General features: G+C 33.9%; 1 protein-coding gene across 1 annotated transcript; it reads right to left on the minus strand.

The window, feature by feature from the left end:
* Window positions 1–235: 235 nt before the first annotated feature.
* On the minus strand, window positions 236–13,146 carry g3bp2a (G3BP stress granule assembly factor 2a). The gene is made up of 13 exons (XM_073842111.1): window positions 12,812–13,146; window positions 12,274–12,390; window positions 12,097–12,178; window positions 11,829–12,002; window positions 9,734–9,824; window positions 8,723–8,825; window positions 5,354–5,540; window positions 4,954–5,055; window positions 4,734–4,836; window positions 4,549–4,608; window positions 4,287–4,412; window positions 4,077–4,195; window positions 236–2,635 (listed from the first exon to the last, which is right to left on the minus strand). The coding sequence occupies exons 2-13, from the start codon at window positions 12,366–12,368 to the stop codon at window positions 2,360–2,362; spliced, it is 1,518 nt and encodes a 505-aa protein (XP_073698212.1). The 5' UTR covers window positions 12,369–12,390; window positions 12,812–13,146; the 3' UTR covers window positions 236–2,359.
* Window positions 13,147–13,813: the final 667 nt, after the last annotated feature.

Raw genomic sequence — 13,813 nt, forward strand, 5'->3', positions numbered from 1 at the left:
CGCCAATATGGCCGACTGATGATGCATCGTGAAAACACTCTATAATGTGCTTTATTTAATTTAAGAATTTCATGTATTGTAACTCTCTGTAGCTCAATATTTTATTGTCTGTTTGCTTATAAATGTTGTGTTCTTTGTTGCCAAAAGATGTGTTAAACCTATTTTATAGATTAAACAACCAGCAAGTGTTAAACATCTGATCTTGTTTTTTGATTTAAAGCCACAACACTTGCACTGAACAGCACAGATTTCAGTTTATTGTATGTCAAGTCTAACACATTGAAACTGAATGAAAATGAAATAAAAATAATAATTAAAAAAACAGTAATAAATAAACACCCAACTGGAACATGTTCTACTCACACAAAAATGCAGTCCAAGTAAAAGAACATGGTAACCACCTGCTAATACAAGACCATGTTATTGTTCCACCAAAATGAACTACATCTATAAACAGAGCGTCTATAAACTGCATGGAAACCAATGTTTTGCATTAGGATTAGAGGGTTAAAAGAATCAGATTAAATGATATGAACGAAGAAAACAAATTAAAGTCTGATGCATATTTTGGGTTGAAAAGCACAGTTATTTGACCGAGCCCTAAGTGTAATGTCTTCTTTTTTCTCTCCTGTAATCCAAACGTTCAAAGTATTTGGCTGACTGAAGTGCTTTAAGTCTAAAAAGAAAGGCCATTGTGGCATTTATTTACACAGTAATTAAAACGTTCCAGGTCCCAAACTCAGAACACGCAAGAACTAGGTAGAGTGGATGGGGAAAGAAGTCTCTAGGCATATTTTCTTCCAAAATCATCCAAAAGTAAATGTATCTGCAACCAAAATGTCTTTTTACAGAGAACAAGCTGTCCCAAAAAATGAACAAATAAAAAAATGCAATGTCCCTGATGAAGATTGTCCTAGAAATACTGCAAATAGTGCAATCTACCTGACACGGAAGACATTAAACATCAAAAATAGCGCTACATCAAACTGTACTTACAAAATCAGTGCAAATTGTAGACTGAGTACCACTGCAAAATGAAAGCAGTGTCTACCCCGCTGTACTTATGCTTCCTCCCAATCATGAAGAACAGCATTAACTTGTTTCTCATTATGACCAAGACGAAAATGGAAAACAGGTATGGATATCAATTAAACAGTTACATATGAAAAATAATAACAAAAATAAACAGCATAAAATGATCCTTCCCCCCTAAAAAAGACATACATTTTAGAGCAGTCCAATATTTCTTGAAAACATTACTGAAACCTCATGTGTGTCTGGGGGAAAAACAACAAACTCTTTTTCTAATCAGTGCTATTTAAAATACCATAATAGTAATAATTTCATTTAAAAATGTAGAATGCAAAATAGTCCATTTGGGAAAGTCAGAAATGCACCTTGCAGTTCTTCTGTACCCTGTATAAATACTGTCATGTTTTAATAAAAAAAAGAACAAGAACAATTGCTTCGATGTAAAATGAAACTCACCTTACAAAATCAGATTAGGATTATGAAAACTAAAAAAAAAAAAAGATTATTGAGCATTTAAATTCAATAAAGTGACTCTGCCTTTGGAAAAACATTCAGCATAAATCCAAAATGCCTTCACAGAAAAATTATGGTATCTTTCCACTTTCCAAATACTTCTATTACTGCTCCATTTACCTATTCAGGCAGACCCAGAACATAAGAAAAATGTTGTCAAATCTGTACATTAAAAAAAAAAATACATAAACAGGATTGGAGAGGACATGTCTTGTCTCCACTCTCAGTTTTACTTTACACTTTTTTTTTTTCTTTTCTCTCCTTACAGTTCATACCATTAAATGGAATATTGTTAGCTCACAGTTATGACTACAGGTAGCCTTTAGCTTATTAATGAGCTGATTAGTGTAATTACCTAAAAAATATGTATTAAAAGGCTAGCCTGAAAAAAAAAACAAGCAAAAAACATTTTTCAAAAAGGCCATCTTTCAATCTGCAATTTTACACCAATAGCAACTGGAAGGTAATCTAATACGAAATGTCAAAGAAACACCACAGAGCAGAAATTAGACTTCTATCAGCACTAAATACACCTAACTGATTTGTTTCCTTACAAAGTCTGTAATTGTTACCATTTGATAAATGACAAACCAGAGGACTTGCAGCACAGTTCCAAATTAAAGTGAACAGTTTAACACTGTGTGTTTTGAGTCATTAGGTTGTTCAAGTTGTTGATCTGTTTCAAATGAAACAGCTGACATTCCAAAGGCAAAAATGAAAGTAAAACTGAAGTATGTATATGTTTTTACATAGACTTCTCAATATCATAATAACTGAACATTTTACTACTTCCAAACTACAAAGGGAGCTCCTCTCAACGCCTCGGAGCAGTAAAACGGCCCTCACTTGAACCTGTGCCCCTCCCAGAGGCCATGCCTGGTTTAGGTACAGTGGAAACACGTGAAGGTGGGCCTCTGCCATCACGGTCTCGCATCATGCTGCTTCCGGCAATGCCACGCGGCCCGCCTGGACCACGATCACTACGCCTTGCATCCCGACGATCGTCTCCACTTCGGGTTTCTCGCTCACGCATCGCTCTCGTCTTTTTCTCCTCCACGTTCAGACGTACCTCACCACGGAACATGATCGGCTGTTCACACATGAAATGGAGATCAAAATATATTCTCTCAATACCATACCTTTATACAGTTGAGGTCAAAAGTTTACATACACCTTGCAAAATCTGCAAAATGTTAAATATTTTACCAAAATAAGAGGAATCATACAAAATGCGTGTTATTTTTTATTTAGTACTGACCTGAATAACATATTTCACATAAAAGACATTTACATATAGTCCACAAGAAAAAATAATAGTTGAATTTATAAAAATTACCCTGTTCAAAAGTTTACATTCACTTAATACTATGTTGTTACCTGAATGATGCGCAGCTGTGTTTTTTTGTTTGTTTGTTTGTTTAGTGATAGTTGTTCATGAGTAAATTGTTTGTCCTGAACAGTTAAACTGCCTGCTGTTCTTCAGAAAAATCCTTCAGGTCCCACAAATTATTTGGTTTGAGAAGTCATACATCATTGTTGGAAAGGGTTCAAATACACAAAAATGCTGAAAAAAAAAAAAAAACTAAATCAAAGAATATGTGGGACCTGAAGGATTTTTCTGAAGAAGAACGGGCAGTTTAACAAACAATTGACTAATTAACAACATCACTAATAAAAAATAGATGTAAATGTAAACTTTTGAACAGGGTAATTTTTATAAATTCAAATATATGCAAATGATCCCCCTTATTTTGGTAAAATAATTATTATTTAGCATATTCTTCAAGGTGTATGTAAACTTTTGACCTCAACTGTATATGAAGAAAGGTTTTACAAATAAAAGTAGGAATGCACGTCATATATCAGTACCATATAGCAATGCCAAGTTCCCATGTTTATTCATGTCCATTTTTGCTTATGCTCTAAACAATGTAACAATAACAATGTAAATACTAAATTCACAAAACTTTTCTGGTAGTCAGGAGGATATAGATACAGTCATTCGTCAGGGCATTGCTCAGTATGCATTGTGCTTGTGTCATGCAAAGCCTTCTTAAATTTTCAAAGCTGAGAATTATTCATCAGCTTCGATTCAACTTTAATCCAACGGAAAACCTTTAGAAATTTTTAAAGAACTACTTTGCAGCTCACTTTAGTTGTATGTGGTTTGTTTGGAATCGTTATTGTGTTGACACATGACACATGAAATCTCCAAACAGATCCTCCAAACTCATCTTGCAGTAAGAGATGAAACTGTAGGTTCCTCATGCCTCATCCAAGACTTAATATTTTACACAGTACCTGTCTCACAGTGCTTTGCTATAATTCTGTGTTTTTTTGTCATTGATTTAGAGAAAACAATAGAATTTAAATATTTGGCCATTTATAGGTTATTAGCCCAAACATGAAAATAATTATTAGCATATTATTAAAATTGTAAATAATTGTAAAAAAAAAAAAAAAAAAAAAAAAAAAGGCATTCTTGAAAATTGTTTTAAAATCATATGCAAAGCAAAAATAGCTTTCCTTACTTTAACTCCTAAAATTCTTTGCACCGGCTCAGAATCATCAAAGACAACAAAGCCAAAGTTGGGAATCTTTCCTCCAGTGCCTTTGGTGTTGATTCGCAGCTCAACAACATTTCCAAATGCTTGATGGGAGACAAAGAACAAGCAAAAGTGAAGATAACTGATTACTAGATATAAGAACATGGATCAATGCAATGGTTCCCAAAAACGTACTCATGAAGAAGTCTTTGAGTTCACTCTCATCGATGTCATGAGGGAGATTTCCAACAAACAGCTGATGACTGTCTGGATACCTGACAACCCTTCTGCTGTCCATTTCGCTTGAATCATCGCCCCTTCCTAAGCAATATACAAGATTTCATTAGCTATGACTATACAGGGACCAACAACATCAACCTTTCTCTATCCATTAACAGCATTATTGCCCAAACAAAAGTTAAATCCTATTGGATATATAGTGGAAGCACATATTTACCTTTATTTACGAAGCTGAAATGAGGTTTTCCAGTTTGAGAGTCAGAAGATGAGACACCATCTAATAATATTGAACAAAAAAATATCCAAAAAATGAAAAACAATCAAATCTGTGAAAATTAGTCTGACTAAATCTCAAAAGAAAGGTAATAATTTATATGGAAGCATTAAATTCTAGAGTCATACCAGATCTAGACCCTCTCGAGGTTACTGGAGGCCTGTCACGGATTCGCTGGTCACGTGGACGGATTGTAGATAAGGATGCCTCTGGCTTGGTCTCAACTCTGGGCTGACAACAGTAAAAATAAACAAAGCATGAACATGAAACATGGTTCAAGTAATGTTGGGCCAACAGCATTATTTTAAAATAAGAAAGAAAGTTATTAATGTATTCATAAGCTTCTACCTGTGAGTTTGGTGCTTTAACAACATGTGGTTGAGCTCCAGAGGATGGGACAGTCCCAGCAAGAGGCAGATTTTTACTGGTTACAGAAGCCCATGATGAAGTCTGCCAGAAATATTATAATTAAAAATATAATATATAATAAAAATAATTCAAAATAATAATGATAAAAATAATCTAGAATTTTTGAAAATTTACTAGTGAACAAATTATATTAGAAAGTACATACATACATTATAAATAAATTAAATGATCAAACTATCAGTACCAATCAAGCTCTTCTATCATTTGTTCGAATTTTTTAACAAATTAAATCAAATTTTTTTTAACATGGGTTAACTACAACTTCTCTGAAATGAGATGAAAAGTTTATGCATAAATGGCATTAAAGATAAAAATTTACTTTAGGTGGTTCTTGTATGTTAGGTGGCGATTCCATAGGAACAGGAGATGGTGCCTTCTCCTCAAACTCCTCTACGACCTTCTCCTCTGCCTTAAGCTTCGGCTCCTCGATCTTGGGTTCTGGGGTAACCTCAGGCTCTAGTTCCAGAACTGGTTCCTCATGAGCTTCTTCCACACCATTGTTACAGCTGAAGGTGAAAAAGAAAGGGATAAAGGTATTAGACTGCTTATAAAAGCATAAGGCCTGTTAGTGACTCTGATGTTATGAGAACAATTAGACCTCTTAAATCATCTAGAGCAAAAGATAAATATGGCATAGATGTTGTTATGCTCAAAGAGTCTAGTTTGACCCTAATTAAACCTATTACTAAAGTTATTAATCTCTCAATTGCTCAGGGAAAATTCCCAAGTGTATGGAAGTTGGCGATTGTTGTTCCAATATTCAAGAGTGGAGATCCTCTTTCTATTGATAATTATAGGCCAATTAGTATTTTACCCACTGTTTCTAAGGTTATGGAGAAACTAGCTGCAGAACAGATTAGCAGTTACTTGAGCAGTAGTTCCTTTTCGTTGCATCCAATACAGTTTGGTTTTAGAGCAAAATATTCAACGGAAACCGCAAATTGTTTTTTTTATAGAAAATATTTAAACTTTATTAGATAAAGGTGGTGTAGTTGGAGCAATGTTCCTTGATTTAAAGAAAGCCTTTGACACAGTTATTCATAGAATCCTTATGTCTAAGTTGTCTTCTTTTAATTTCTCACTACATACACTTAATTGGATACAGTCATATCTATCAGACAGATCTGAGTGTGTTAGAGTACAAAATCATCTATCCAAAGATTTAGGTAACAAATGTATGCAGACGATACAGTAATTTATATACATGATAATAGTTTGACACGTTGAAAATGAACTTACGAATTCTATGGTTAAGGTGTCGGCATGGCTAAAAGAGAATTGCTTACAACTAACTGTGTCCAAAACAGTATGTATGTTTTTCTCCAAGTCTAACAGTATTATTAAAGAGCCGGATATTTCCGTGTCAGGGGTGAGGTTGCAGGTAGTGCCGCAATATAAATATTTGGGAATACTGATTGATTCTAAACTTACATTTAAAGCTCAAGTTAAAAAGGTTTGTAAGCAGGTTAAGTTTAATCTTTATAATTTTAAGTTTACTAGAGATTATATGTCATTAGAGGCAGCTAACATGTATATGCATTCTATGGTTATTTCTCACATGACTTACTGTTTAACCACCTGGTCTCAGGCAAGTTCAGTAACTTTGAAACCATTAGAGTCCTTATACAAACGTACACTTTAAGTCTTTGATAAGAAATCGGTACATTATCATCATTGTTCAATACTGAGAAAATATAATTTGTTAAGTTGGGAAAACATTATTAAGTATGCAAATGTATGTTTGATGTATACAATTATTTATGGTTTATCTTCTCCCCCTCTCAGTCAGCTAGTTAGTATTAGAAAAACTGATTATCACGCTACAAGAGGTGCTTTAAAGGAACACTCCACTTTTTTTGGAAATAGGCTCATTCTCCAACTCCCCCCCCCGAGTTAATAAGTTGAGTTTTACCGTTTTGAAATCCATTCAGCTGTTCTCGTGTTCTGGCGATATCACTTTTAGCATAGCTTAGCATAGATCATTGAATCCTATTAGACCAATAGCATCACATTCAAAAATGACCAACAAGTTTCGATATTTGTCCCATTTAAAACTTGACTCTTCTGTAGTTATATCATGTACTAAGACCGGTGGAAATGCAAAGCTTAAATTTTCTAGGCTGATAAGATTAGGAACTACACTCCCATTCCGGCGTAATAGTCAAGGAAGTTTGCTGCCGTAATAAGGCTGAAGCAGGAGCAGTAATACCACGCAGCACATGTGCAAATGCTAAACTAGCTGGGAACTCATTTCTGATAATACTCCGCCTGCTTCGGCCATATTACGGCAGCAAACTTCCTTGACTCTTACGCCGGAATGGAAGTGTAGTTCCTAATCTTATCAGCCTAGAAACTCGCAGCTTTGCATTTCCACCGGTCTTAGTACACGATATAATTACAGAAGAGTCAAGTTTTAAATACAACAAGTATGGAAACTCATTGGTCATTTTTGAACGCGATGCTATTGGTCTAATAGGATTCAATGATCTATGCTAAGCTATGCTAAAAGTGATATCGCCAGAACAGGAGAACGGCTGAATGGATTTCAAAACGGTAAAACTCAACTTATTAACTCGGGGGGGAGTTGGAGAATGAGCCTATTTCCAAAAAAAGTGGAGTGTTCCTTTAAGAGGAGATTGTATAATACCATTTAGACAAAGTAATTTCACTCAGTCTGCCTTTTCTGTCAAAGCTGCACAAGAATGGAATACTATTCCACCAACTATAAGAGATCTAGACACATATGCATTATTTAGGGTTCGATTAAAGAATTGGCTGATTAGTACTCAGATTTGTCAGCATTAGAATTTATATTTTTTATTATTTTAATTGATCTTGTCTGTTTTAAATGGAATATTATATGATTGCATTGTGTAATTATTAAATTTTTTAGTATGTATTTTTAATTATATTTTTCCTTTAGGGTGACTTGTAACATCTTGTCCAGGAACTATGGATGAAAAATAGCCTTTGGTGGCTAATTCCAGTACATTTACAGGAATGTTTTATTAATGTATAATGTCCCTGTCAATTAAATAGAAAAATAAAAAATAAATAAATAAAAATAAAATGGGAAGTAGGAATTCAACAGTACCATAGTAGAACAAGAAACTTCTACAATTATAGTAAATTACAGTAAGCTTTCTTTTTAAAAATGTTATTTCACAAAAAAATAAAGAAAATTCTGCCATTCCTTACTCACCCTATGTCGTTCATCTTCGGAACACAAATTAAGATGTTTTTGACTGAATCTGAGAGCTTTCTGACTCTCAATAGACAGCAACGCAACTACCACGTTCAAAGCCCAGAAAGGTACTAAGGAAGGACATTGTTAAAACAGCCCATGTGACATGCGTCGTTGTACTCATGGGTCAAACACTGAGACAGAAATTGTCGAATAAAGTTGTTATTTTTGTTTTGTTTGAGCACAAAAAATATTCTTGTAGCTTCATAAAATTAAGGTTAAACCACTGATGTCACATGGACATTTTAACAATGTTCTTACTACCTTTCTGTGCCCTTAACGTGATAGCTGCATTGCTCTCTATGGAGTGTCAGAAAATTCTAGGATTTTATCAAAAACATCTTAATTTGTGTTCCGAAGATAAATGAAGCTCAAGTAATTAATGACAGAATTTTCATTTTAAGGTGTACTATCCCTTAAAGTTTAAAGTGAAATGTGGGTTACCTCACAGGATGGGGTTCATAGCAGTTTGCATTAGTGGGGCTGTCCTGGAGGGGTTCGGGTGATGGTTGCCTGTCTTCTGGCTCATCGATTTCTTCTTCAGACTCTGTCGCAGCATTAATATACAACATTTAAAAAAAAGGAAATCATTGAAAAAAATCTGAATAAGACATTATCATCCTGTTGCTTTAAAACAGTACTGTACCTCTACAGAAACCATTTTGCAAAATATAGCTGCAAGCGATTGGAAGATATCAATGAAATGGTCTAAGGTGTCTTCTGCAAAACATAATTGAGTCTTTATGCCTGACAGAAATGAGTATTTTGTATGGTTGACTATCGTCTACAATAAGGCAGCACTGACTGTTTACATCCTTAGCATCCATCCAAATGTTCCATGTATCCCAAACGCTATATATTTACAAATGTGATGAACATTAATTTATGAGGAACACCCTTTTTAAAGTGGCTTTTTAAAATTAATTTAATGATTTTTTTTTTCACAAAAAACAAAACAAAAAAAACATTTTCAAGGTTGCACTTACGGGTACTATATTTACTACGGGTAGCTATATTTTCCACATGTCTCCACATGGGGATTTTCATGGTAAAATTTTAAGTTTTTAGCTCAAATGGTGTAGCAGAGCTGATGTTTAGAATATTGCAACTGCTAGTATTTAACTGCTAGTTGCTAAGCAACCATATATCACATCTCAAAACGACACAAAATTCAATAGCCACAGACCATTTATGCACTTGAAGTACAATGAATTTTCACTAAATGCATAAAGAGTTCAAAAAGAACAACAATAAATGGAGCAACACATGTAAAACACTGGGTTCCAAGTAGACTGTGAAAGTAAAAAGATTCATAATAAAGCATAACCAAGCTAGAGCAGCAATACCAATGTCAAGACATGCACCTCTAAATACTTTTGAATATGAGAAGCAATCTTTTTATAGATGCTGAATGTACGAACTGTATGCATGTAATAATCTTTCATTTTAACTAACCTTCATCAAGCTCCGCCTCAGAGTCACCAAAGACCTCATCCTCATATCGGAAGATGTCGTTGTGAACATAAAACTTATTTGCCACAGAACCCTAGACAACAATAAAACAAAAAGGACAGTATATTTAAGAGGCATATTGGGCTTGTCTTTTTTTTTTTACGCTACCTCTGAAAATAAATAGTGTTTGAAGCCTATGCCTGTATATACAGTATGTCACAAAAGTGAGTACACCCGTCACATTTCAGCAACCATTTTAGTATCTTCTCAAGGGACAATACTATAGAAATGAAACTTAGATAAATTTTAGAGTAGTCAGTGTGTAGCTTGTATAGCAGTATAAATTTAAAAATGAAGCGATTGGAAGAAAAACGACGTGATGCGATAAAATACATGTGCGCACTACTGCAGCAAACATGTCGGCAGTGTGGAAGCATTTAAAACTGTCCAAGAAAGACAAGCATCGTCAGTGAGAGACTGTTTAGTACTGCATCGCATGTCTTTGATGAGCTAGAGAAAGTGGTGGTTGCTGGTTACTGTATAATGACTGAAATTGCAAAATGGCCTTAAAGCATTAGTAAATAAACTACAGAACGTTATGTTGTCTAATACACCCACGAATTGTATGTATTCTGACAGCTCTGCACGAGCTTGTTAGCCAGGGTTCAAAGTCCAAAGCGCAAAGAAAATCTGTGCTACAACAGCGTGATGGGAATCATTCATAAATCTGCTGCTGTCTACAAAAAGTACTACTGAGATCGTTTCCGCCAAAATAAAAGTCAACATTTATAAATGTCAGTATTGTAATTTTGCTGTTTTGTAAAATAAAATAAAAATGTAAGACAAAAATAATGATAACAATATTCACAACAGCTCTATTAATACATTTATTATACAATTCACACATATTGTTTAAATTGTTTAAATCTGTAATATTTTTAAAAGAAGTCTCTTGTGCTCATTGGTCTTAAAAACGGCCAAAGAATATTTTTATTAACTTTAATAATTTTACTTAATAACTTTAATAATTTTAACTTTTGCTTTGTTGGTAGGCTATAATGTCTACTAGAATGTTAAAAACGTTCAGTGTTAAGTAAATATTTTTAAAATATTTTGTAATTGATTTTTTTCTTTGAAAAACAAGACGAAACTGTAAAAATCACATTGTGGCTACTTAATTTATGCAATGGTGAAAAAATTGGCAAAATACATGGGGTAAAAAAACAGGAAAAAATGTTTTCAGTAATAGGCCTTCTGCCTATTTTTAAAATCATTTTAAAATACATATTTTTATTACTTTTTAATTCACTTTTACAAAGAAATAGATTAAGGCTCTGTTCCCAAACACTAGAAAATGGAAATACCCATAATTTATAATTTGACATAATTTTACTGTACCAGCAAAAAAAGATCAGTATTTTTGTCTTGGTTTTCAGTATCAATGTACAAAGATTACTAAATCAAGATAACATAATAACATAAGTTGGTAAGAAGAAACTGATCAAAATAAAGTAAGTTTATGCTTAAAACAAGAACAAATACCTGCCAGTGGGCTCAGAAACATGGAAACAAGTTAATATTTGTTCTTGTTTGAAGCATAAACTGACGTAATTTTGTTCAGTTTCTCAGATAAGACTTTCTACCTTGATTTTGCATCTTAAATAAATGTTTCTTGAGTTAAGGATGTTTAGATATTTATACTGGAAAACAAGACATAACACTGAGGAAGATATTCATTTTTTTACAGTTCATACAATATTTAATCCCATAACTTTACATATGTAAGACTTTCTATTTCAGTTTAACACCATTTAAAGGCCTTGATTTGTGGAAGGGCGAATTAAGACAATTTAAGACCTTTTTAAGAGCTGCAGAAACCCCATACTAAATACTTAAAGGTGAATACCAGGGCAGATAAGTATTTAGTGTCTACTAAACTGACAAGTTTCAGTAATCAATGCTGAAAATATGCCTAAATAATGCTTAAATAAATTCATTTTATGCTGCAAAACAAAACTTTTAAAAAGGTCTGTCCTTTTAATAAGGAACATAGATTGCAGGTCAGCGGATGCACATGTCATGTTATTGTTATACACACCTCTGGAGCCAGTACAAACGTCTGTAGGAACTTCCTCATGGGCTGGCCATTATTGGAAAGTTCTCCCATCACCTGGACAACCACTCCATCACTCAGAGTGGCATGGGCATCCACATGCCGGATTTTTGTGTGGCACTCACTGAACTGCAGGGACATTACCTTCTTATGTATCTCCTATAGATGAGGATAACAGATTCTGGTAAATATCTTTATAATTCTAATATTTCCGCAGGTTATACATGAAAACACAACAAACATTAAGACTTACAGCCTGCCCATAGACTGCCTCTGAAAGCTTTCCATTCGAATCCAGTCCACCATGGACATAGGAAGAGTTTCGGCCATAAAATCTGAATTGTGATAAAGTCTTTAATATTTTTTTTAGTTTTTAGATAAAAATTCCTTGAAAGATGAAGTGATGAAATTATGATTTTATGAAGCATACCTGTGCAGAAAGTCTGGTGCTTTATTGAGAAGTGTGTAATACTGTCTCACAAACTCCCGCCCTACCAGCAGGGGACTGGGCTTCTCCATCACCATTTCTTTGCTAAAAAGTCAGAATCTAAAGGGGTTTTAAAAAATATGTATCATACTACTACTACTACTAACAACAGCAATAATGATAACATAGAAATAAAACGTAAAAACATATTCAAAATCATTTTTCACTTCTCAGTAGTAAAATTTACTTTGTTTTTTTTTGTTAAGAATTTGATCTTTAACATTCCAAGAATGCTTTAAAAGTATCTCATGTCATTTATTATAATGATGCTTACATGAGGACTGTATGCAATGCATTAAGAAAAATGACAAAGAAATTATTTTATTTCAACTTTACACTCTGATAACTGTCATAATCCACATTTATGTATGCATAATAATAATCAAAAAATTATGACATCTAAATAAATCCTGTTAGACTATAGAGAAATGAAGCATGTCGAAATGAACTGAAATGGTTTAGGATTTATAGATCCACTTACCTTTTTCTTGGATCTATTTGATTTATCTAAGTGATTAAATAAATAAGAAGAATTATTCAAGTCGTCCTATAAAATTGTAACTGTTGTATGTGTGTCAGCGACAGCTGCTTGAAATCACAGACAGACAAATTCCATCTATTCTGTGTTATTAATGGAAATGCTGCTGTTTGGATCCTTATTGTCTAACCCCTGCGATCTGGGACAAGAACCCCCGTCACACCGGAACAGCCAATCAGCTTCTTACACTCGACAACACAATTATGACGCTGCCACAGCGCATTCTTCCGACCCCTGTCAACAACGCCATAATCGACATAATTTGCCGCTTAATTCGCACAATAAATAATAATTTGGATGGCTATATAAGAATATGGTTTTTAATCGTTCATTATAAGACCTCACTGGCCATTTTATCGAGGATATTACAATTTTACGCACTACGTAGCATTTCCTTGTGTTACATGTATTAGTGTCCGACTTATTTAATTTTTAAATTCGCTGATAGGCTCTATTTTGTTTTTTCGTTTGTTAATAAATGTATATGTGGTGATATCTGTAAATCATATGAAACTTAATATTTGTTGTGGAGGTGTTTTCACTAAATATGACCGCTAAAACGCATCGCTTATGTCGGTACGATTTAATAGAAACACAAGCGTCATCAGAGAGAAATAAGATTCTAGTCGGGAAATATCACTACACAAGTTTGTCATCCTGTAGGGGGCACTTGACGGCTCAGAAAGCAGTATCCGCTAGTTAGACATATTCAAATCTCAAAGCGTTTTTTGTCTTATTAGAGACATTTGTACAGAAAATGAATAATAATTCAACTTAGTTTATTCCAAGGGATAGTATGTTGTCCACTTATGGATTTCCGCCCACGTAATATTAGATTTAATATTCCATATTTAGTAGAAAACGACTGTGATTGAGCCATCTTGATCAGCGGTGAGAAAAGTAACAAGTATCACGTGACAAACCTGTGCACGTTCTGTTTCAGCA

This window comes from Garra rufa, chromosome 6 (assembly GCF_049309525.1).
Source record: "Garra rufa chromosome 6, GarRuf1.0, whole genome shotgun sequence".
NCBI lineage: Eukaryota > Metazoa > Chordata > Actinopteri > Cypriniformes > Cyprinidae > Garra > Garra rufa.